General features: G+C 43.2%; 1 protein-coding gene across 3 annotated transcripts in view; it reads left to right on the forward strand.

Moving 5' to 3' along the window:
- The first annotated feature begins 2,077 nt into the window (after positions 1-2,077).
- The window catches only part of LOC137880083 (protein turtle homolog B-like), a 147,682-nt gene continuing 124,284 nt past the window's right edge, over positions 2,078-25,475 (forward strand). For all 3 annotated transcript variants that reach the window (XM_068721181.1, XM_068721182.1, XM_068721183.1), the window contains exon 1: positions 2,078-2,360. In XM_068721181.1, coding sequence (XP_068577282.1) covers positions 2,297-2,360 — 64 coding nt within the window. In that variant the 5' untranslated portion in view covers positions 2,078-2,296. The remainder of the gene's footprint in view (positions 2,361-25,475) is intronic.

The raw sequence follows: 25,475 nt of genomic DNA on the forward strand, positions 1-25,475 counted from the left end.
AGCTAGCTTGACTTCTTCGCCATATGCACCTTTGGTGATGTGTGTCTCATGTAACATTTATGTTGCAGTCAAAAACTTAATTAATCTTATGAATAAATGCCAAGTTTGTAGGGATGAAATAACTCGCCAGGCAAGATTTACAATATTTTGCATTTAGTTTTATAAAAACAAAGTTGTAGTCTGTTATGATTTATCCTATAAATAATGGCTAATGAGCCATATATATGTATATGTATATATATGTATATATATATATATATATATATGTATATATATGTATATATATATATATATATATATATGTATATACATATATATATATATATATATAAACTTGTTACACATATATAAACTTTTTTAAAAATAAACATTATTCTTACCCAATAAGTCTTTCAGAAAAAAGGAGCTTTTCCTTTTATTAAATTAAAAACATAATTTTGTAAAGCCACTGAGAAGAAGTGTGAGGAATAATAGATTTCCAACAAATTATTCAAATTTAACTTGAATTCAATCAAAAGTCCCAATATATCTTCTGTGTTGTATATCTTGAAGATGAAAACACATATCTGATGTTGCAAGATGACTTGTAGCATCTGTCACATTTGTCCAGCGTAGGGAAAATGTGTGGATAACAACTAAATACACAAACTGGGTACATATGAACATGAATAAGAGACATGATGAGACGAACACTAGCAATGTGAAACAGCACGACCTCGAATAACTTCGAATTGATTTATTTGTCATATTGCTGGAGGCGTTTACTGGAACCTCCTCCTCCTGAAGGTGCAGCCCCGGGTCCTTTGACTAGCTGGGGGAGAAGTGTCTCTGAGGCAGAGAGTGCTCTATGAGCAAGGCCGACTGAGTCAGTAGAATTAAAACTGTCCTTGACTGAATGAATCACTGTATCAATGAAGATGAATCATGCTGTATTCAAGTTATTGTTACAAATTGTTTTAATCGGCGTTCTTATGATCACAGTGATCTTCCATGTTAATGCAACACACTGCTTCAGTCATACATATTGGACGTTCTTTCCAAATGGATTAGAATGTATGGGTTGCACATGGCAGTGATCCACATGATGATGCACACAGTCAGGTTCGAGGATTCCTCTCGTCTAAATGCGCAGGATGATACCGCAGCTCCGCTACGGACTTCACACTCCAACCCACCTTAAAACGGTTACCCTCCGGTGCTGCATTCAGGTCCTACGTGAAAAAAATGCAATCATCCTTTGTCGACACAGAATTTAGAAACTTGCAGTTTTGTGCATACATCCTGATTCCTCAGAACCAAACTAAATAATGTGTCACACAGAAACACCTACAGCCAAGCAATGGTTGTATTACTATCTTAAATGAGCAAGGGGGATTTTCATCGGATGCCCTCACAGGGTAACCACCTGTTGGATTTTGCCAACTGTGGTTGAGATACTGTGAAGGCATTGCTTATTAATAAAGAGTGAACTCATTCACTTAAAAACTGGCCTCTTGTCTTTGTAAAAGGAAGTTTCAGTCTTACTCAATCCTTAGGATAGTTACCATAGGTTTTGCTAATGATCATAACTTTTGCCTTCTGTTTTATGATTTGTATTTTTTTCCCTGCAGCATGCTGCAGTACTAATAACAACATCAATGTCTCAACACAAAGTACCTAAAAAGAACACATAAAACATAACATAGAAACAGCAATAAAAGAAGAAAATCACATAAAAGAGTCATGTTTTGCTTCTAACTATTCAATCGATTAGCTAGTGTTTAAAACGTGATGTCATGATTGTATTTCCAATAATGTCAATTTAAATGCGTTATGGGTGCAAAGGCCATTAATGAGAAAGCAAGCTGTCTTTCTAGCCGACATGAGCACACTGAGGTGGTGTTCTTTAACTTAAGCATGAAATCTCCGAGTATAACCGTGTTCGATGAACGCAACACTCCATCTGAGAAAGAGACAGCGCAGGTGACCAATCAGCGGCCGGACTTCCTCCCACGCCCATCAATGGCACGAGTGCGGAGGCGGGGCCGCGGTTATCTAGGAGCTCGTGCTTGGTTTCACTGCGTCGTCTGCTCTCGTCCCATTGGCGCAGGTGATCCGTCTCAGGATGCGAGAGGAGAGCGGAGGAGAGGGGAAGAGAGAGGGGAAAGCGCCGATGGAAAAGTGTCCAGGGCTCGGTTAACAAGAAAACAGGATACCGGCCCGTTTCAGTTCGTCCTGGGACACTCGGCAATGAGAGATTAACCGAAAGGGGCACTTTGAGATATGATGAGGTTTATTTCTGGCCGGCAATAGTACTATGATTTGGTATGTGGCCACTTTGATAGCAAGTGTATTCAGCACCCGAGGAACGGCCGCTCAAGGTGAGTCGAAGTGCAGTGTGTGTATCCAATGACGTTTATTGCTCAAGTTTTAACTTACCTTTTTTTCTTTAAAAAAAACAACCCAAAACGTTTTCAGGCTTCTCTGTTTGTTAACTTTGAATATGTCGCTTATTTGTTAAAAAAATGTCACACTTTAGCATTGAAGTACATACGTGTGTTCACCACCGCACCTGAGCGGAGCCGTGCCGGCGAATGAGGGAAACGGGCCAGTTTACGGTGAAATGACTGGTAACACACGGATGATAGGGAACTCCTTTAGTTAAACCTTTTTTTTTTTTTTTTTTTAAAAAGAGGATAACCTGCTTATTTCCACTGTAATACACCGCGGACATGCGTGTTAAACGGCACTACCGGGAGTTCTGTCGTTCCTGGCTCCGGGGTGACAGATTGCGGGCTGTTTGGGTTGACATGTCCCTCCCAACATGTGTGAGTTTGCTCTCCTGGAGCTCCAGGACGTTTTTTTGTTGACTGCAGCAGCTCGGTTACACTGAGGAGCTCACCGGCTTGAAATGCGAAGGCAAATGTGATTAGCATGGTGCGCTGGTGTAGATGTCATTAAAATGCTATGAGTGGATGAACCTCTTCGTATGGAGCCGTTCTTCGCTAAAGCAGAGTGTGAGCAGCTGTGTGTCCGTTAGAGGGAGCGCTTTCTGAGGCAGGTGGATTCCAGACAGAGGCTGCTTCTCAGGCATGTCGAGTGGGATGCAACTTTTATCACATGTACGGTGACTTCATGTGAGCTTGAAACAGTTTACTTCATTTTGTATTTGTTTCAACACATCTGAATGTGCTTTCATGTAGAGAAGAGCACAGGTTTTTGTTTGACAAGATGGCGCCATGGGCTGGAGATCACCTGCAGCTGACCTCTGACCTCCCTGTAGCGTTAGAAGAAAAGGTCATCTTTCACTACATAAACAGGGCTGCAGCTAGTGATTATTTTCATTATCATCTGTTAATCTGTTGCTATTTTTATATTGTTTGGACTATTACATATCAAAGAATATAGAAATTTGGCAATGACAATTCCCAAAATCCCCAAATAGAAATATCCCATGGCTTTTTTGACCAGCTAACAGTCCCAAACCCATGAACCAAAAACAAGGGAATATGGACATTTGTGAAGCAAATGATTGACAATCTATTAATCATCTAACAAAAGCTCTAATACAGCTCTAATGCAAAATTACATCATCCTATAATCCCTGGACTCAACATGCAGTTGAGTGGTGAGAAAGTAAAGCTGCAGCAGCACCTCACCCTAAAAAAAAAAAAAAAAAAGGAATCCCTGCTACTTTTACCCCCCTTTTACCCCCCTCCTACCACTCATCTTCAGGAGAGAGGAGAGATGGAGGAAAGTGGGACAGCGTCTGTGCTTCAGCATCACTGATTAGACGAAGGATGAAGGAGAAGCTTGATGACATCAAACAAGCTTCACGTCGACGCGCTTTCAAACTTTTTTTCCGCATCAAAAATCTTGCAGGTTTTAACGCGTGTTCACTTCCGTTGACTTCCCTCTGGCACGCCAACGGGGCCCAGCTACACGTTATGTGCAATTATGTAACGTCTCGCCTAAAGAGGATACACTTAAAGTGTAGTCTGCCAAACGAGGGGGGGGCGACTTAGGGAGATGTTTTTAAGCGGCTTCCCTCGTCTCTTCCACCGTCGGGAGGGCAGGCGACTTGGCAGAAAACGAGCACCAACTTCTGAAGAGCGTCCCTTCAGTCGACAGGCTATGCATGTACGGTCCCGTGCTTTAACGCGTTGCTCGGCGTGCACGCTAGCCGTCGGATGCAGGCGGCCTTCTGGTCGGGTCCTGCTGTCTCCGGCTGGCGGCTGGCGAAGCGAGAACCCTGGACCCGAGCCAGACCGTCTCTCTGTTCTCTCCCACTCCTCTCTGGTTTCCTCTCTTCCTCACCTTGTGTCATCCCCTCCCTCCCTCCTCTCACTCCGTCTGACTCAGGTCCTCGCCGCCCTACCGTCCTCCTCCCGTCCTCCTCCCGTCTCCCCTCTCTCCTGCTCCTTCCTGCCGCCTTCCTCTTCCGTACACTCGGGTGAACTTGTATCCCTCCGGGTTTCAAGTGGCCTCTCTCTCTCCCTCTCTCTCCCTCTCTCTCTCTCTCTATTTCTCTTTCTCTCTCTCTCTCTCCCTCTCTCTCTCTCTCTCTCTCTTTCTCTCTCTCTCTCTCTCTCTCTCTCTCTCTCTCTCTCTCTCTCTCAGCGATGGGCCGGGTAGGCGAGGAGAAGGGAACATGGTGGGCTGTGTTAATGGATGCTCGGGGGGTGCGCTCCACGGCAACCGTCTGCTGCCATACTTGTTACTCCTGCCCACGCACCCACACACAAGCATCCCCTGGGGGGGCAGTGTGTCTTTAACCAGGATCTGAACATATGCCCGCTAACAGGCTGCCTGCCCCGGACTAAGCTGGACTCGTTATGACGAAGCTGCAAGATAAATGCCACTCGGTCGCTCAGTAAATACATGTGCCAACAACATGCCAAGAGGGCTGGAGGGGTTGGAGGAGGGGGCTGATGTTGGAGGATAATGGACGTAAACAATGGGGGGGGGATGAAGAGCATGCATTTTCCTTTTTTGGAAGTGCTTTCACATCCAGCCCATTTTTTTCTGGTTCTTCTTCTTCTTGTGAGCGGGTATGAAAGCTGTAACATACGATGTGTGATAATAAAGCCTTGACAGAGTCTTTGGCGTCTGCCCTGAGCAGAAGCAAGAGAAATCCCCCCCTTCCCTCCCCCCCTCCCCGTGGAGTCCAGACACCGGTGGTGCTGGTGGCTGATGATTCTGCTGAAACTGTATAGGCTGATGAAGCTGATGGATCGACGTAGACTGGGCGGCGGCGAGGAGGCGGTGGTGACACCAGCATCGATGTTCCAGAGACAGAGACACAATCTTATTTGAAAAGAGACAGCAGCGAGATGATTGGCTTACAATGTAGGCGTGTCACCGTGCCATTGGATGGATGTGAGCAGCTGATGAGAACAGCTGATACCACCATTGATTTCCTCTTTTCACTGCATTATAGAACATATATCAGAGAGGGAATTCAGAACACTTGCTCTAAGTAGCTTATGATATGTAATTAGAACTAATAATATCAAGATTTGTTTTTAAATCAAAGTATGTCTTTACAATTCAATCATTTATTTCCAGTGTTTTTATCCAAATAACCACTATAAATAGATCATTTTTGACAGTTTACACTGACTAGTTGTAATTATTTTTTTGGGATGGTGGTAAAAAAAAAGAAAGGTTTGTCTGGATCCATACTGTCAAATGTAGTTCTTAGAAAGGAAATCAGAATCGGCAAATCAGACTTTTAAAATAATCAGAACATTGCAATCGGTGCGTCTCTCTGTTGGTCACCCCACATCCCACCCCATAGTATCATAAGCACTGCAGTCCCAGAGAAGAGAATCAAGACAGTAAAAAAAACAAAACAAGGATGAAGACGGGAATGATTCTAAGGTACGAGCCGATGAGGTTTTCTTTGGTGTGGTCATTCGTTTTGCGGTGGCAAGTAAAAAAAGTTCCACCGTCATGAACTCCAGATAACTGAGCTCTCTCTCTCTCTTTTTCTTTCTTTCTCTCTCTCTCTTGCTCTCTCTCTCTCTCTCTCTCTCTCTCTCTCTCTCTCTCTCTCTCCGTTGACGTGCTTTTATTAGAAACAATAGTGTTGTATTATTTGCATCGAGGTGACGAGCGTTCGACTACTTTCCTTAACACTGGTTTTCTTCTAGTGAACTGAAGACAGCACCTTGGGCTTTGGCAAAATGAACAATTTACTGGCTTTTTATAGACCAAGCGGTTAATTGAGATAATTAATCTGCTGATTAATTAGTTAATTTTTGTTAATTGCAGCCCTAAAATCTTTGTCAGTAATTCCTCTTCTAACAATTACATCCTTTTCCTTGTCCATGAGAATCCATGACTTCATATATTTGACACGAATGTTCACTGTCCATGCTTCCATGTTTCTATCCATGTGATAAAAACAGCAGGTTTTGGTCCTTCTCGCTGCCTGTCGTTAAGGCTCTGTGTTTGCGTGAGTGAAACAAGATTATTCTGGAGCTCCGAAGCTCCTGGAAAACTTTTGAACTTGCATTTGTGATCCACTGATGTGTTTTTGGTGTATTTTTGTGTGTGTGTGTGTGTGTGTGTGTGTGTGTGTGAATGGAGCTGGCAAAGAGCATTTTCTGCCTAATTAATTCTGACTCCCAGAAACTTCTCCCGGTATCCCTGTTTTTTTACTTTTATGATCCCTACAGTATGATCACTTAATGAGTGTTCTCCCAGTAAGTGGGTGGCTACTTGGCAAAAAACAAACAAAGTTGCTGACCAAGAAAAGAAGAGACTCGTGTCTCGTTCACAGCATGGATTGAAATCTTGTAGCTGTTCAGCATCTTCTCGCTGAAGGACTCTTGTGTTGAGCCTTCTGTGTGGCTTTTTAAATGAGCAATGCTCCGAACTGATATATTTATTGATCTGATGCCTCTTTTATATTTCGTGGTCAAAGAAGCGGCTATATAATAAACACATTTAACTTCCTTTAAATTCTTCACTATAAAAGTCCCCTGTTATTTTTTGCTGCTTACCTTTCCTCCCCACAGTGTAAGCGGACTTGTTTTTATTGAAGAATAGCTGCTAACAAAGCTCTGCAAATTCTGTGATAAACATTTTTTCTTAAAGATTCTTCTCAATAAAAGTCCCTCTTTATCCTTTGCTGCTTATTTGTTCTCCCTGCAGTATCAGTAGACTTGTTTTATTGAAGAATAGCTGCTAGCAAAGCGCTGCTAATTTGCTCATAAACATATTTTATTTAAATTCCTCTTCACGATAAAAGTCCCCCGTTATTTTAGCTGCTTACTCTTCCTCCCTGCAGTATTAGTAGACACATTTTCCTATAAAATTTTCACAATAAAAGTCCCCTGATATTTTGTTATTTAAAAGATGTTATTTTGAAGCAGCCAAATCAGGAAGTGTTGGGTTTTAATCAGCTGTTACTGGGTTTCCTCCTCCATTGTGCCAACATGCATACCACACCTTACCGAGAACAGAACTCAATGCGAGACAGACCACCTTGGCATGTGGATCTCAATGCGAGCGAGATCTGATCTCGGAGCATTCAGACTTGACAGTTAATGCATTCCTGTCATGATCGCATGACAAAAGTGGCATTGAAAAGACAAGTGTGACTCAACATATTTCAGTATAACTTGACAGCATCTCACCGATTCACTTACATCTTACAACTTCCTCCTGGACTCTGCCAGTGGACCAGATGAATGAGCCACGACTCCCATCACTCTATATTTATGCTTTTAGGACTTCAAACGAGTCATTTCCTCTCTGGACTGTACATGTTCTTTAAAGTTCAGTGTGTGTGTAGGTGTGCATTGCTTCTCAATGCAGACCAGAGTTGAAACTTGAATCAGAGTGAGGTGGCCTGTACTGCGCTCCGTGGCTTCTAATAAATTGTTTCTCTAATTCCAACACTCCACTTCCTGTATTGAGGTCACACATCCTGGTAAAATCAGAGGATGCATCACGGAAGGCCCACTAGTTTTAATTTGTTCCATGAATCTTTGAAATGTTTGTTCTGCACTAAGAAAGTCTTGAGTGATGTGATGAGAGTAAGTCTACATGGGGGCTCCATTTTGCAAGGAAACGTATCATTAGTAAAGAAAAACAACAGCTATCCCCAGACTCACTGGAAGATTATGGATAAAAATGTTATTACCCAAACTTTTTCCCATCAATATTGATACACATTATAAAGTAGGTTGGTATTTCTCTGTAGTTTATTTTAGGTTAAAGACCAGTGCATCCTGTCATTGTTGGCACAGAGTACACGCTTCTATGTTTGGTGTCACACTTTAACCCTCTGAACCCCCAAACCAGGAAGGAAAGACATGTTTTCTTTAAACAATCGCCAAAACTACACAGTTTTCACATCGCCAGAAGCTGAGAAACAGACAATATCGTTTCATTATCTTTCTGACGGTCCTTGAACACATCATGTGTGACAAATGCTTACCTCAAGAAAAACAACCAAATTGAAGCTTAAAATTGTAATATTTCATCAAAATCACTTAATTTGACATATCTCATTTAAAATGTTGCCCTAAATTAACCAATAGCTCAAACCAGTTTCTGTAAAAAACATTAAATTCAGTGCACTTCGGCGCAACTTTGAAGGAGAGGAAGCACTTTTATATTAGCATATGGTGTGTTTAGTGAATCAACGGAGCAATAGGGCTGCAACTAACAATTACTTTCATTATCCATTATTTTTAAGAGTTATTTTATTGATAAGTCGATTAATCATTTGATATATGAAATGTCCAAAAAAAAAAAAAAAAAGCCTTTTCCGGTTAGCGTAGTCACGATACTGGAATTTCTAACTTTGATACAATACATTGAAAAAGAAAAAATTTAGATAGCATTTTTGATACCACAGGAAAGTGGAAAATGTTTGTTGATACCGTTTCAAATATTCAGTATAGAAATTTATTGACACCTAGACAACACTAGTCCATGGTAGGTCTTCAAATGTCTTGTTGTGTCCGACCAACAGTCCAAACCCCACAGAGATCCGGTTTACTCTGATATGAAAGAGAGAAGAGTAGAAGATGCTGAGAATCAGCTCAACGTGGTCCCCGTACGGCTGTGCGGTAACATCTGCTGTGCTCCTTGTACAGAAGCCTTCACTCCCTCTGAGCTTAATGAAAAGCAGCACCCCTGTTGCCCGGGAGTCAAACGGCACACTTCATAAAAGTCACCGACCTTTAGATGGCAATCAACCTTTTATTCGGGCCAAGCGGCAGTGTTGACTGGTGGCTGCTGTCAGGCCCCCCGACCTCCCAGCAGCCTCCATTTTGATTCGGCCGACTTGTCTGCTGGGGTCGCTCGGCCGGATGAACCGATGGAAAAGATGGAGACGCTTCACGTGTGGTTTTAGATTGTCGCAGATCCCTGTCAAATATGTGAGCAGTCCACAGAGTGTTGGTGTGTTTCTATTTCAGTCCGGTTAACCCAGAAACACACCTGATTCATGTTTACAACGGGAGTACTACTGCTGTCACTGCTGTCTTCCAGTACTCTAGGAGGGATGTTTCCATTTGTGTTGGGGTCATAGATCAGATTTAGATATTGTGACTAAACTTTACTGTACGCACTGCTGTTAACTTTTGTAAATTCGCAATTTAAGAAGCTTGGAATAATAAGCGTGGAATAATGTTGTATTGCAGCTGCAAGCATTAGCACCATCGCTCAGTGTCCTGGGGTCGTCGCTTAATTAATTGCTGGAAAGTCAGTGTCGCTTATCTAGTATTGCCTTCCTGTGTAACTTCAATTATATATCCCTCCTGAAAGGAGCAGGGAGCCAGCAGAGAAGAATGGTGTAGTTCAATAAAGATAAAGACACCATATCTATTTAGTTGTCTCTCAACTCACGTGAGACCAAAACATACTCCCTCGTAACCTCACAGCGTCTCCTCACATCTGCGAGGGACTGGAATAGACTGTGGTAGTTCGGTGTACCGCTCACAATAAAGGGTTTGACTTGGAGCAGCCCTTGTAACACAATCCCTTCAGGATGGTATAGCTCTCTGGCATTTGCTCTGAATATGCTGTACCGGTGTCCTTTAGCTGACTCATCTTAAAGCTGGCCAGCTCGTAATTACTGGAGCCCTTCTGCTGCAGTCAGGATGCACAGAATGGACACGACATCACAACGTTGTTGCATCGCGACTTGTTTTCACCGAGCTGTACACTGTGTGTAGAAAGGTATACTATGGTGATAGGGAACCCAAAAGAAACTTTTGGCTGTGATTTAATTTTGATAAACGGGTTAAAATGGCTGCCAAAATAACAACAACATGATGCCGATTTGCAAAAAGTCTGAGTTCATGCTTTGTTAGGTCTGTAGGCAAGACGACAAGCAAACACATTTTAAAACGCTTGTTTTTTTTTTATGGAGTTCGGATCGATGACTTCTAGGCTATTCTACCATTGTAGCAGCTCCATCAAGCTTTGTATGGTGCTACACTCCAAGCTCGCACACTTTTTAATGGTCCAATCAAATGCAAAGGTTTTAATTAAAATCCCTCTTGAAATTGTACACCGCTCAAATATTTAGTTTTTCGGGAAAAGGTTACAGCGCAGAAGCTCCAACCTCCATTTCACTGGGCCTTTAAAGGATCGCCAACGTCATTACAGTTAATTAAAAAGGCAACCTGAATGTCTGAACTGAAATGAATGGCAAACCATTAAGCAGTTGTTAAGACATTTTACTCAAAACCAAATGTTTTTTCATCACTGTGGGTATCTCTACCAAATATCCCCATCCCAGATGCCATTGTTATTTTACACAACACAAAATGTGTTTTCCCCGTGTGTAGACACTGATACAGATAAGCTCCTGAAGATATTATCTATATCTGTGTTTCCCAGAGATGCCGTATAATGGACAGGCTAGGAACCCCTTGATTAGAGATGCTGTGTTGAGTTTTATTCCTGTTGGCATGCAATGGTAATATCAAGGCTGGTCCGGTTAGCCTCACAGTTTAAACAGCGCTTTGTAATAAAAACATGTAAGCGCTTAATAACAGCTTGCATGTTGAAATTGTGATACTAAATGATAAGCGGAGTCGCTGCCCATCTTTCGGCGCAGGCTGAAAACCCACCTCTTCAGGAAGTGCAACCCTAAGCCTTCCACTTAGCACTTATTGTATTCATACTAGCTTGTTGCACTTATTGTATTCGTATTACTTTTTTGCACTTACTGTTTTTCTTGTATCTGCGCTGTACTTTGGCTCTGAGTTATGCTCTGCTTCATGCTCTTAGATGCTTGTTTGGAAAAGGAGATGTACTTATGACTTCTGGTGACTAGTAGTTCTTTTGATTACCTATGTTGAATACACTTATTGTAAGTCGCTTTGGATAAAAGCGTCTGCTAAATGACTGTAATGTAATGTAATGTAAAACATTTTATCTTGTGCCGGTATGATGAGCACAAATATAACTGTAGAAATTAGATTTCAGGTCTCTGTTGAAGTTCTTTTCAATGTGCGGTTGATGTCATATTGCAATTTAAGCAGCTTCATATTAATTATAGGTGATGGGTGACTCAGGCTATTGTCACTAAATGATCCTCCAAAATATGGCAGTCTTTTTGGATTTAAAAAAAACAAAACAAGGGGCACCCAAACGTGTCAATGACGCAACATGCATACTTCTTTATGCAGTGATTTGATTATTCCAACTTCAGCACAAGTGTTCCAACATGTGCGATGTTGACAGTGCTTAGCTTTACAAATGGGAAACGCATTTCATCAAGTGAAATTCTTTTTTTTTTATTTATAGACGTTTGAATCAATTTGCTGCCAAGTTGATGCTGGTTTTTTGACACCTGACAGCAGAAATGATGAAGACGCTCCGACGAAGGGCAAAACGCCCCCAGCTATTCATAAACTAGACCTGAGGACATTTTCAGACTTTCTTCTCTCTATTTGGAGGGCTGTGATTAATGCGCTGATATTTTTGCATTATCAAAAATATAAGTGGGGAAAATGACCACTTGTGGGCCTACCAATCAAACAGAATTGTTCCAACAGCCAATCAGAGTGCAAGATATTGTAAAACCCAATTCTCAACGTTGCTCTATGCAGAAATACTGGTGTCCTCCTTGAAGTTGTGAGAAAAAGAATTAATTTTTTTCTAAGGTGAAATCCTTTTTTTTTTCCCCGGTATGTGCTGTAGTTTAAACGCCTCATTAGCATGTCGTTCACAGCTGCCTGGGGGTTTGCAGTTGGGCATATGGACTGACAGACGTACACAGTGGCGAGGTCCCTGATGGGCAGAGGCAGCTTTATTCCAATCAGCGAGCAGGAAGGAACCATGAAGGAGGCAGTTCAGGTGCATGAGGGATTTTGATGGCGCTTCTTGGCTGGTCTTACGGCCCAGCTGTCGTTACATTTAGGGGTTTAGATAAGGCCAGGATGAAGCAGAGACACCCCTGTTCTTTAAGAATAGCTGTGGATGAATTCAAGTTTGGATGGAGAGTTGAGTCTGGCCTAACGCCACTGCGTCTGTCAGCTCTCCCATTCAGCCTCCTACAGTCCTGAGGTCTTGCAGCCGTCGAGGCAGATCCGTGGCAACCTCCCTATTATGACATTCACGTTGAACCTTTGAAGTATCTGACATTGTTTGCAGACAACAGCAATGCATCCTGCCTCCAGTTCGTGTTCAAAGGGATGTCTTTGCTTGAGTTGACAGTGTGATCCTGATCTGCTGAGAGATCCCAGTGTCCACAGCACAGTGGATGCATGAACACAACAGGGAAACAGACTGTGACCATTTAGTCCCATTTTGGTCCCAAACATGATACATTATTTAATAGTTACGACTAGGGTTGGGCAATAAGACAATATATATAGTCAAGTGATATAAAAATGTGTATTCATTTAAAAAAAGAATATATCGTTTCTATCGTGATGTCAAAAATCAGCAGTCGGACAGCGTTACGGTACGTCTTCATTACGAGGGTTTTTAGTGTGTTTTTTTGGTTTCCTGCTAGCATGCATCTTGGTTACTGTCCTGCTCAGTATACTTTCTCTCAATACTGCACTCCCCTCCCCTCCCCTTCCCTCCCTCCATCCTGAGCCGGCTGGCTTCCTGCCCTGTCTCATTTTACAGCCTAGCCCACTGATGCAGCACAGTCAGCTTCCTCCACGCCGACTTCTCGAGACCTATTAAACATTCATTGGATAGGGCCATAAGATACCTCAGTGTAGCCCTCAGCTCTGCTACTCTAAATTCAGCCCAAGATCTGAGCTTTACACTTTTCACCATGATACCGAAGGCAAAGTTCTATAGGCATGTGTTGTGTCCCTATAAGAGGAGCAGTAGAAAATGCATGCAATAGACAAACTGATTGATTATGTTGGCACACTATATGACACATTATCCTCTCGTGGCAGCAGTGTTGGAGTACATGGATTGAAATAACTTGCAGCGGGTACCACTGACAGATGAATGTTGTTGTTGGCTGTGATAAGGCCCAAAATATTAAGAGCAGCTAATGATCACCAGGATGTTCCTTCTTCATTTATCCGTTGCATCAGAGAAGCTCGAAGAGAACGTGAGAACAAATCCAACCACCACCGTGTAAGAGCAAAGTAACCTAGAAACCAAGTCCAGTGTTGCCAACTCTTTTCCAATGAAAGTCGCTCGCAGCACTAGCTCCTAAAGGCGCTAAATGTAGTCGGCCACACTGACAGCCCATCCCTTCAGGCCTGACTCCCAAGCCACTCCCCCAAAATGATCATTATGAACATAAACAACGAACGTGGCTGTTGTACTCAAAGCTGACAGAGTAGCAGCTTGTGGAAGACTCCGGTGACGATCAATGAGTGCATGGTTCAGAGTGCGATCGGGTAAACAGGCAGGTAGCCCATCCAATAATTTCAGCTTGCATGTTGAAATGATTGGAATGATTGGTAATCATTCTAATTCCATTACCAATCTTTGGCTTTGATAGTTCAATACTCACAAACTCAGCTAATGAGCTTAACTGGGACCCATGTGTGAGAGGTTTGACCTGGCAACATGAGAAAACAAGCCAACTGTCTTGTTCAGGTGTCGCTCGACTCTGGTTGGCACACCGAAGCATGTGACAGCACCTGTTTCCAACTGAGCTCACCTGCTTCAAACCAGCGACAAGAACAAAGAGTAAAAACACAAAAAAGTAAACCTCTAATGTGAAATATACAAAACTTTTTTAAGATAAAAACTTTTTTACCCGTCGCCTATGGGTCTGACAATTTAGCCTCTGGGGGCAACGGCCAATATTTCTTGGGTTCTAGCGTAGCCGTTAGATAACGGGATATCCGGGCCAAGACTCATTGTTTACGGTCAAATAAGCAACGTGAGACACCACAATAGATTTGAGACGTCTTCGACCGGATTGTTGAACAAGACGCCAGCTAATTTGTCAGCTAATGAAAAGCCAAATCATTGTCAGGTGATAGCCAATTTGTTCCGGGATTGCATTATAGGCCAATGTGTTCCACCTCGTTAGTTCTTGACACATAGTGTTTACTTGCATTCAACCAAAGCCCACTCGAACGTGATTGGTCAATAATACTGAGACTACAAACGTAAACCGGAATGCTTCCGATACCAAAATCTCGTCCCATCGCCAACAGATTCTCTTCATATGCAGATATGTGTTTGGAGGGATTAAAATTATTGTGTTGTGGTAAGAAGCTGATTGAGAAAATACACTTCCAAGCCCTTTAAGGTAGCTGTATATTCTCATACAAGCTGCTGTATACATGTGCAGTACTTTCAGCTCTTTGCCCATGGCGGTATCCATGACGGCTGCCTCCGAGGTGTCGAGTAACAACTTACTTAGCATTTCGCTGACATGAACCGTTTTTAATCTTTCCATCAAAAGGTCAGAGCACTCTAGCCCAGCTATAAGGAACAATGCAGACACGTGAGGCATCGATGAAGAGCTCTAGTAATTCACTGAAATGTAGAACAGAGCAGCTTAGAGATAACGTAATGTAAAGGAACAGTGTGCCGTTTCACATGTGGAGGATGCAGGATGCTTGTGGAGGGGAATGGAAAACAGTAGAAGAGAATAGTCAGTGCACTGGGGACACGGGGGGAGCAGGGAATAGCTGTCATGTCTAAATAGAGACATATTAGGGGAGCTGGCACCGTATCTCCTCTACAACCAGGTGAAATGTGCTTACTGTGGACATCGGACAGCAGCGTTTTGCAAACAATACAGGATATGTGTCCTACACATCTGCCATGAATCCTATTTTAAGCCCTCATCAGACTATGCCGTTGAGTGTCTGCTACAGTTGTAATGTATGCACTTACTGCCTTTCCTTCTCTGGCCTCTTTCCTTAAATAACATTCATATTTTTGAGTACAACAGCAGGACTTAATAAAAGTCAGTTCGTAATAAAAATAGAGGAGATTAAACAATGTAGGTAATTATTTCCTTACTGCCAATTTCAATATGCTGTGCTGTGGTTTCCCTTATCTCGTGGGACCTGATGCCATGACCTTGTCAGAGCAATGACAGCGGCACATTACTTCCTGATACGCAGCCGCACGCACGTGGAGCTATCCCTTCAGAACAGTCCAAGGCCTGAAGATGGCGGGGGGCTCCTGAGCCCTTTTCCCTTTGTCAGATCTGTTTGTTCATCGATTGTGGTTGGCAAACACGAGTCGGGTCTGCGGGGACGGTCGGTGACTAATCGGAGCGATAGCTCGTATAACTAGAGAGATTTATTTCAGAGTGAGTGCTCCCCTCTGGTTTCTGTCAACTCGTCCTGGATTGTTTCAATGTGTCCGCTGCTAAATTGCAGGTTCGAGGGCAGAAATGTTGGCATGTTTAGCGGCTGTACATGAGCCGCGCCTGTTGAGAGAAATAATGGCTTTTTAAAACCAAATAATGATGGCTGCTGTCATTTAATGCTGCATATACACATTTATTCTGCAAGTATGAACCTGCTGATATTGAAGTTGATCCAGCTTGTAGGCCACTCTGTCGAACACGAAAATAGTTCTGCAATGTTTCTCTGGGTAGGGCTGAGCAATTTATTGATATTATATCAATCGAGATATGAGACTAGATATTGTCTCTGATTTTTACATATTGTGGCATAAGTGTTGTCTTTTTTTGCTTTAAAGACTGCATTACAGTAAAGTCATGTCATTTTCTGAACTTACCAGAGTGTTATAGCTGTTCTATTATTTGCCTATTAGATCCAGATTTCTGATGATTATTTATGAAAGAAATCTCAATCTCTGTTAATATTTTGTGAAATCACCAATGGTCAGTCAATCCTATAATATTGTCGTAATATTTATATTGATGTGTTTGATCAAAAATATCATATTTGATTTTTCTCCATATCTCACGGCCCTACCTGTGGGTCATTATGTCTATAATATTGAATTGTAGGGAGGAGTCACATGGTCATTTAACGAGCAAATATATCTGTCTTTTTCCCTATAATTGTACAGGCCTGCTGAAACCCCCGCCAGGCCTAAACAATTTTTTTTGTAATGCAAAAAAAAATAACGCTAAATATCCTTTTCATTGATATGTCTTAAAACTTGCATTCTCTCTACTGACCATCAGGGGGCGACTCCTCTGGTTGTATAGAAGTCTATGAGAAAATGACTCTACTTCTCTCTTGATTTACTACCTCAGTAAACATTGTAAACATGAGTTTATGGTCTCAATCTCTAGTTTCAAGTCTTCTTCAATACAGCATGATGTTCATTGAGTAAATTATGGTCCATTTAGAGTCAAACAGACCATAAAGCAGAGTATGCTTTAGGGCGGGCTTACTGTGATTGACAGGTCACTGCTGCTATCAGAGATGTATACTGCGTCTCTGTCTCCTCCTCCATCGGTGATGCTCTTTTGCCGTCATTGTTGTCTGGGAAATTTGCTGGTCCCGGTTCTGAGAGAAATGTGAGAAAATGTCCACAGTAGATATAGCTTAATCGTGTGTGTGTGTGTGTGTGTGTGTGTGTGTGTGTGTGGTGCATGCCCCCGCTGGTGCTGCAGAAAACACACACTAATGATTTCTCCCAGAACAAGGCTGAGGCTGCAGCTACTTGCAGTCCACACAGACAGCGAGGCCGCTTCAGGTCTGTCCTGTAACACTTAAGTCATTAGCATACATTAAATGACGCTGCAGATTAATGGAATAAGAAGAAAATGAGACACACCCAACTATCACTGAAGTAGTGTGGGAGGAAACGCCGTTGACTTGCATTCACATCTACAAGCAGTTTACTGAAGAATTTTTTATCAAAGCTTACATCAAGCCTTAAAGTAATCTTTAGAAGCAGCCAAAAAAAGAGCAGCCAGCGGTTTGGGCTGAAAGAGAGGATACCAGCTGGGTAGTCAACTCCATCATAGCTAAGCTATGTAACGGCACACATGCTCAAGCAAAGCATGTAGGCATGCACAGTCAACAGCTCCTAGTTATTGTACGTCTACAGTGGGTTTTTCCCGAATTAGTGATTTGTCTGTCAATTAACTAGAGCTGTCATCTGTTTTTTAAGCTGTTTGCTGCTTACGTGCTGTGAGATTAGAAAACACGCAGTAGTTATCAGCACCATGGAGAGTTACTGAACATAATTCATTTTCAGAAAGCTCTCGTACATGTCAATAAAAAAAGGTTTAGAATAGAAAGTACAAGTTTGCACTCAAGCCAAGACTTGTTTCACCAAGCAAGTTTAGTTTGTCAGAAAAGATTTTGATTTGTTTCATACATTTAGATCAGTTTGATCAGTGTTGTAATTAAACTTTCTGTTCACACTGCAAGTTCATCTTAGTCTGGACTTCTTTGAACTGCCTGGGTTCACTGAGTTAATCAGTAGCCGGTCCTGGCTGTCTTGTATCCTGAAGCTGGCTTTCAACTGGTTCACAATCTGGCTATGAGCACGTTTGTTTGAAAGCGGCCTTAATAATAAACAACACTGTCAGAACCACGAGTAGAGTATGAAATATGATATCAAAGTAAGCCGATACTGTTAACAAGAAACCAACTAAATAATATAAGTAAGGCCATAATATCAGGCTGAAAATATATAAGGCTATACAAGTGAGAATTATTACATAGACCTTTTTAGAAATGGTTGGCATATTCAACATTGCCATTTTGTCAGAGAGGAAAACTACAAATAGTCTGTTCAAGGATAATTTGTTTCCAACATCTGCACAAGAAAAACATGACAAACAACCAAACCAGAACAGTACTGCATTCCTGTAGTGCGGTTTTTTAACTTGCGTCAGGAGGATTCAAAAAACAGCAGCAACAAAACAATTCTCTGGGCAATATGACCGAGATCTTAAACAGAGTTTGCCTCCTCTTGTCCCACCGGAGTCCTGCGTCCTCCTGCGGTCTGCCCGTCAAGTGCATCTTCGTCCAGGACCGTGATGGAGCCAGGTCTCTGTACAGATGTGGGCACAACAGTCACCCATCTTCCATCATTGGGTTAGCCCTGATTTTCTTGTGACCGAACATTAGCCAGGAGCAGACTGAGTGGTGGAGTAGCCTCAGGTCCTAGCTGGGTTAGCTTAGCTTCTATCGCAGCCCCCCTCCCTCTCGACTCCGTTTTCGGTGGCCTTTGGTCGGGCTGGTCTGGCTGGGTGGTCTGCCTTGGGAAGTGATCGTTTCAAGGTCCGCTCCCCAAACACCATGCTTCTTTCTCTGATGTTGATAAGTGTATTCTGTCATACGTCATAAGTGTTCCAGTTATAAACATGAAAAGACAACAAATGAAGACAAAATTCATGGGAGCTACCGGCCGCAGCTTGAATTTTAATAATAAAGGTCACAGTGGTCACACCATTTTATTTACAAAATCATATCTCATTGAGTCTTAAAAGATGTAATACTCACAAAGTCTCATGTGATGCTAAGGTGCAGTTATACAAAAACACAGTTATGACCAGCTTTGTGTGGATAATGATCTATTTTACATTACAGTCATTTAGCAGACGCTTTTATCCAAAGCGACTTACAATAAGTGCATTCAACATTGGTAATCAAGAGAACTACTGGTCACCAGAAGTCATAAGTACATCTCCTTTTCCAAACAAGCATCTAAGAGCATGAAGCAGAGCATAACTCAGAGCCAAAGTACAGTGCAGAAACAAACAAAAACAGTAAGTGCAAAAAAAGTAATACAAATACAATAAGTGCAACAAGCTAGTATGAATACAATAAGTGGAAGGCTCAGGGTAGCACTTCCTGAAGAGGTGAGTTTTCAGCCTGATGAAAGATGGGCAGCGACTCTGCTGTCCTGACGTCAGTGGGGAGTTCATTCCACCACTGTGGGGCTAGGACAGAAAACAGCCGTGACCGGGTCGATCGGCCGCAGGGACCTCTGAGCGACGGGGCAACCAATCGCCCCGAGGCAGCAGAGCGAAGTGGTCGGGCGGGGGTGTAGGGCTTGACCATGGCCTGGAGATAGGAAGGAGCTGTTCCTTTTACTGCCCTGTAGGCTAGCACCAGAGTCTTAAACTGGATGTGAGCTCTTACAGGTAGCCAGTGTAGAGAACGGAGAAAGGAAGTTGTGTGGGAGAACTTGGGGCGATTGAACACCAGGCGAGCTGCAGCTTTCTGGACAAGCTCCAGAGGTCTGATGGCCGACGCCGGAGCTCCGGCGAGTAGTGAGTTGCAGTAGTCCAGGCGGGAGATGACAAGAGCCTGGATGAGCACCTGCGCCGTCTCATCAGTGAGGAAGGGGCGAATCCTCCTGATGTTGTAGAGCAGGAATCTGCAGGAGCGTGTAACGGATGAAATGTTTGCTGAGAATGACAGTTGGTCATCCAGGGTCACACCCAGGTTCCTCGCAGTCCAAGTCGGCGTCACCACGGTATCATCAATGGTGATGGACAGGTCCCGGTGCGGGCAACCCTTCCCCGGGAGGAACAGTAGCTCGGTTTTGTCCAGGTTGAGCTTAAGGTGGTGTGTCGTCATTCACTTTGAGATGTCAGCCAAACACGCAGCGATGCGTGTTTCCACTTGGGTGTCACCGGGGGGAAATGACAAGACCAGCTGGGTGTCATCGGCATAACCATGGTAACAGAAGTCATGCGAGCGAATAGCAGAACCCAGAGATGTTGTGTAGAACGAGAAGAGAAAGGGGCCCAGGACTGAACCTTGTGGAACCCCTGTTGTCAGCATGCGTGGTTTCGACACAGCCCCCCTCCAGACGACCTGTCAGGTAGGATGCAAACAGGGAGAGTGCAGAGCCTGAGACGCCCATCCCTTCGAGGGTGGAGAGGAGGATCTGATGGTTCACAGTGTCAAACGCCGCAGACAGGTCCAGGAGAATCAGGAGGAGGAGAGAGAGTTAGCTCTCGCGGCGTGAAGCGACTCTGTCACCGCAAGGAGGGCTGTCTCTGTCGAGTGACCCACTTTGAACCTGGACTGGTGGGGTCCAAGAGACTGTTCTGGTGGAAATAGGAAGACAGTTGGTTAAAGACAGCACGTTCAAGTGTTTTGGATAGAAAGGGTAGAAGAGAAACCGGTCTGAAGTTCTTGACATCAGAGGGGTCGAGCGATGGTTTCTTCAGAAGGGGGGTGACTCTGGCAGTCTTGAAAGCCGTGGGAAAGCATCCTGAAACAAGAGATGTGTTGATGAGGTGGGTGAGGAAAGGAAGGAGTTCAGTCGCAATAGACTGAAGAGGAGGGGAAGGGATCGGGTCAAGGGAGCACGTGGTGGGGCGGTTAGATGTAACAAGGTTGAGGACCTCGTTAGGGGAGAGGGGAGCCAGATAGAGTAAGATGGGGCATGGAGAGGGGAGGGAGAGCTGTGGGGGCAGGGCTGGACAGGGTGGAGACGGAGAGAGTGGACAAGGACACAGAGAGGGAGGGAGAGGGTGGACAGGGAGAGAGGGGCTGAGAGAAAGAGGATCTAATGTCATTTACCTTCTTGTCAAAGAAGTTGGCGAAATCATCAGGGAGAAGGGAGGAAGTAGGAGAGGGGGGTGGAGTGAAGTGAAAGTTTCAAAGAGTTTTTTAGGATTGGAAGCAGAGGTTAGGATTTTAGAGCGGAAGAACGCAGCATTAGCAGTAGATAGAGAAGAGGAAAAAGTGGAAAGAAGAGCTTGGAAGTTAAGAAGGTCTCTTAAGAAGAGTTTGCCTTTTCTCCATTTACGCTCAGCCTCTCTTAGGCTCCGTCTATCAGTACGCACTGAGTTCGACAGCCACGGGGCAGGTGGAGTTGGCCGTGCAGGCCTGGAGGTGAAGGGACAGAGTTTGTCCAAAGAAGAAGTAAGGGTGGAGAGGAGAACATCAGTAGCAGTATCAGGGGATAGGAGAGAGAAGGATTCAGGGTCAGGGAGAGCAGAGGTGACAGAAGAGGAAAGATCAGCAGGGGAGAGGGAGTGGAGATGACTAGAAACCATGTGAGTAGGTGGAGGAAGTGATGGGGGAGAGGATAGGGAGAGGGAGTAGGACATGAAATAGTGGTCAGAGAACTGGAGGGGAGTGACAGAGAGGTTAGCAGTAGAGCAGTGTCTAGTGAAGATAAGATCCAGCTAGTTGCCGGCCTTGTGGGTAGGAGGAGAGGAAGGAAAGACGACGTTCAAACTTATCAGTCTGGATGTTGAAGTCGCTGAGCAGGATGAGTGCCTAGCCATCGTCATGGAAGTGCGAGACTAGTGTGTCTAGCTCCTCCAGGAACTCACCAAGAGGCCCTGGTGGGCGATACAGAACAGCAATGGTGAGCTTGAGTGGATAAGTGACAGTAACAGCATGAAATTCAAAAGAGGACAGGGAGAACTGTGGAACAGAGACAAGAGAGTATTTCCATTTTGGGGAAATTAGCAGGCCACTACCACCACCCCGCCTCGCAGCTCTGGGAGTGTGAGAGAAAGAGTACACATCTGACAGAGCTGCGGTTGTGGTGGTGTTTTCTGGTGTGATCCAGGTCTCAGTTAGAGCAAGAAAGTTGAGGGAAAGCAAGGAAGCGTAACCTGAGATGAACTCAGCTTTCGGCACTGCCGACTGGCAATTCCAGAGCCCCCCTGCCACCACTTGCTTGCCACGAGCTGAGAGAGTAGGATAGATGAGGTTAGTGGGGTCACGGCTCTTGAAAGCGGCCCAATGTCTACGTGACCACCGGGCAGAGGAACGGACAGAAATAGGATGCAAACACATGGTAGTACACGCTCAAGAAGTCTTAGCTTGACGAAGTCGGGCTTGAAAAAGTCGCCCTGTTGCCTTTGTTCGCCCTAGCCTTCATTTGCCAGACACTTGAAAGCTGACACTTCCAGCAGTGGTTAACTACTATCTACTGATTGCTCATTGTCTGCCAGGAGTGGAAGCTCCGCCCTTGCAATCAGCAAGGCTATTTACCAGGTGACACTCGGCCACAACTTCCTCAAACAAGCAGAAACTCAGAAAGCACTTCACAACTGAGACAACTGAGACAGGCCTAAGTACAGGCCTAAGTACAGCTATCAAGACAGGGAGTTTAAAGCAAGTTAGTTTAAAGCAAGAACAAAGTACTTATCAAATTCAGGTGAGTTTAGAGGTTCAGCTGTTCCTCCAGGAGATAGATTTTGGTAGAAGTCTACATTACAAAACCATGTGAATAGAAAAGAAAAACTATTTTTAAATCTCTGACGTGATTTACATGGCAAACAAAGTAATTCTACTAATCTATAAATTGTCAGTCTTTTTTTCTTTACTGGAAGTGATTATCAGTTTAAAAGACAACCATTTTGCAAAACCTTTTGCAGCAAAGGTCACCTGAGAGATTAGCCTGTAATTGTCAGAGAGAACACGTTTTGGAGACATATTCATGATCGAGTGAAAGCTGAATTGGTTCTTCTGGGTACAATAATATATTATTTAGAGTAATCAGGATGAAGTGTGATATTAAATATGAACGCGTAGTTGATGGGGTGACACAGACCATTTGGAAGGTAATACTTTTTCTTATATTCATAAATCTTAAAGGAGAAAAGTTAGAAATGTATTCAAAACGTTACACAAGTAGCCAAGGACACATAGACAGCATGATTAGATAGTGTTAGTAACCCTTTTGTTAAAAGATAGTCAACCTATGTATTTTGTAGGTCATGGTAGACAATTCTACAGCAGGGTCTTAATAAGCATTAAAAGATGAAAAAACTATTTACCGACCTATATAAAGCATTAAAAGCCTTTTTCAGAGGTATTCAACTTTGCAGCTTGCTGTCAATATTTCTTTTAGTTTGGGTTCATACTATTTGTAATACAGATTGGAGCTAATTTTATCCCAATTTGTACCACTCGAGAATTTATCAAAATCATCAAAAATTCCTCCAAAATGCCACGTTAAGACACAGACCTTGAGGAAAAACATATAAAGATCTATACTGTGATTTGGAATCAAAAACTTTTGACATTTGGGGATTTTCTGCAAATTCTTTGGCAATTGGATGGCGAACACTTCTATAGTGTTCACCATATAGCACAAGGTCAATTTGATCCAATTCAGTATAACTTAATCAACATTATTTTCATGACGTGTCATATATTTCCTATACCAATGTGACTCAATGCAGCTCATTGAGTCATGGTTAGAAATTTCATGATGATAATAATAATTTCAACTTGCCTTTCATTGGTAACGATGATGTGATTTAATACTAGACTGTGTTGACACCATCCGTACTCAACTAGCTGTTATATTAGTGTATCTTGGGACACTAGGATACAGAGGAGATTCGAGTAGAGGGGACACAAGGCGGTCTAAGATAGCGATGCTAATTTATTAGCGCTTGCTAACATTTAGCTAACAAGCCAAAAAATCTAGTGTACTGCTGTTGAATGTAGCCTAGCCTCCTGCATACTAAACGATCGCTGGATTTTAAAGAAACATTGGTGAAATACATGTAGCGGAGGAAATTGACAAATAGGCGTATTAGTCGCTTGTTTTGACATAACCACTGCGGTTATAAGTAGAGCATGGCTTTAATTAGCGGAGGTATTTTGCTGGTGGTTCTATTAATAGTGTAATATGAGTAAGTATCCAGTCTTACCGCGGGGAAATACAGTCTTACTCACTGTGGTGGAAATTAAAGTATTTCCTTGTGAGAAATCAAAAGTATCTTAAGCTTTCTGTCTCTTAAGTATTTCTTACAGGATAAGATATAGAAAAATTATAAAAAGAATACAAAAAAATAAAACAAATCTAACTGAGCATAAACAGCTCAAATGTGCATTCACAGATTAAACAGAGTGAACAGATTTAAACAGATTAATAAACAGAGTCATAGATTATGATACAGCTGTATAGCAGAGAGCATTCCTTCACCTATGGCAGAACAAAGGAAGACTCTGCCTTCTCTGCAAAGAAGGCTCTTCTTAAATGCCTGTCTGAGTGGAGTATCCCCCCCTCAGCAGAAACTACGTGTCAATCAAAGTCTAGCTGTCCAGTCCCCTGTGGCCTAGGAATGTTTACACAAAATCAGGTAACCATCTGTTTCCTATGAGGCCCTACCACCAAGGAAGTTGCCCCCCTTTGGTTCCCTTGAAAAGCAGAAAACTCTGCTCCTGTTTGCCCAAGGGCCAAAGTTCAAACTAGATAGAAAACACATGAGCAACGAATCTAAGTAAGAAATAATAATTAGAAGTCACATGAAAACAATTTTCCCCCGACACTCACGGGGGCAAAACTCACGTCGCAAAACACCAGGGAAATCCATTCTGGTTTGATTTGGCTTCAAGTTGGCTCTTCCCTCGCGAGCAAGTAAAGAAGAATGCAATTGTAACTGCAGGTGACATGCTTTGAGTCTGCAGAGCCCTGAAGCCCCATCCCCGATGCTGCACAGAGAGCTGTTCGCTTGTCTATTCAAAGTTTATTAATATTGAACGTGTCCGAATTTCACCAACACGGCACTGACTTGGGTTCCCAGCAATACACCCGCCAAGTGTGAAGTGGATCAGATGAACGCTTTTTGAGATATGCGAAGGACACACAGACAGACAGACCGACAGACTCCTTGCTTTAAAGTTGCTTTCACACACCAGTATGCACAAGGAGCACTGGAAGTGATGGATTGTCATCATGACCTGTTCCCAGTTTCTTTTGCAAGGAAAACGAGTGAGGCAGGCTGAAGCTCATAATGCATGCTGACAGCTGAACAGATGCTAAATGTCCACACACACCAAGAATGCATCTCTACACAGTCGGCCCGTAATGTGCGCCATTTATTCCGATTAGTTTTCCCTCACATAATGTTCCCGCCTTCACTTGGAAGTGCTCCAACACCAGCTGTCTGTGGCAGCCCAGAGTTTGATTAGGGCGTTCTCACCTTCCCAAACAAAGTGTGCCAAAGGTGTGGATGTGCTACAGTTTGATTCAATTGTAGCATGACAGGCGCTTTCACACCTGCCATGCTGCAAGAGGAGAACACCGAAGCTTCATCTCAACAGAAGCGAGAATGTCAGTAACAGTATTTTGGAATTTTTCTCACCATCTCAGAGTTCAAAAGACTCGCACAATGCACAATGCAACACATTTGAACA

Source organism: Cebidichthys violaceus, unplaced genomic scaffold (assembly GCF_023349555.1).
Source record: "Cebidichthys violaceus isolate CVI_PGR_0920_01 unplaced genomic scaffold, fCebVio1.0.p SCAF_27, whole genome shotgun sequence".
Taxonomy (NCBI): Eukaryota; Metazoa; Chordata; class Actinopteri; order Perciformes; family Stichaeidae; genus Cebidichthys; species Cebidichthys violaceus.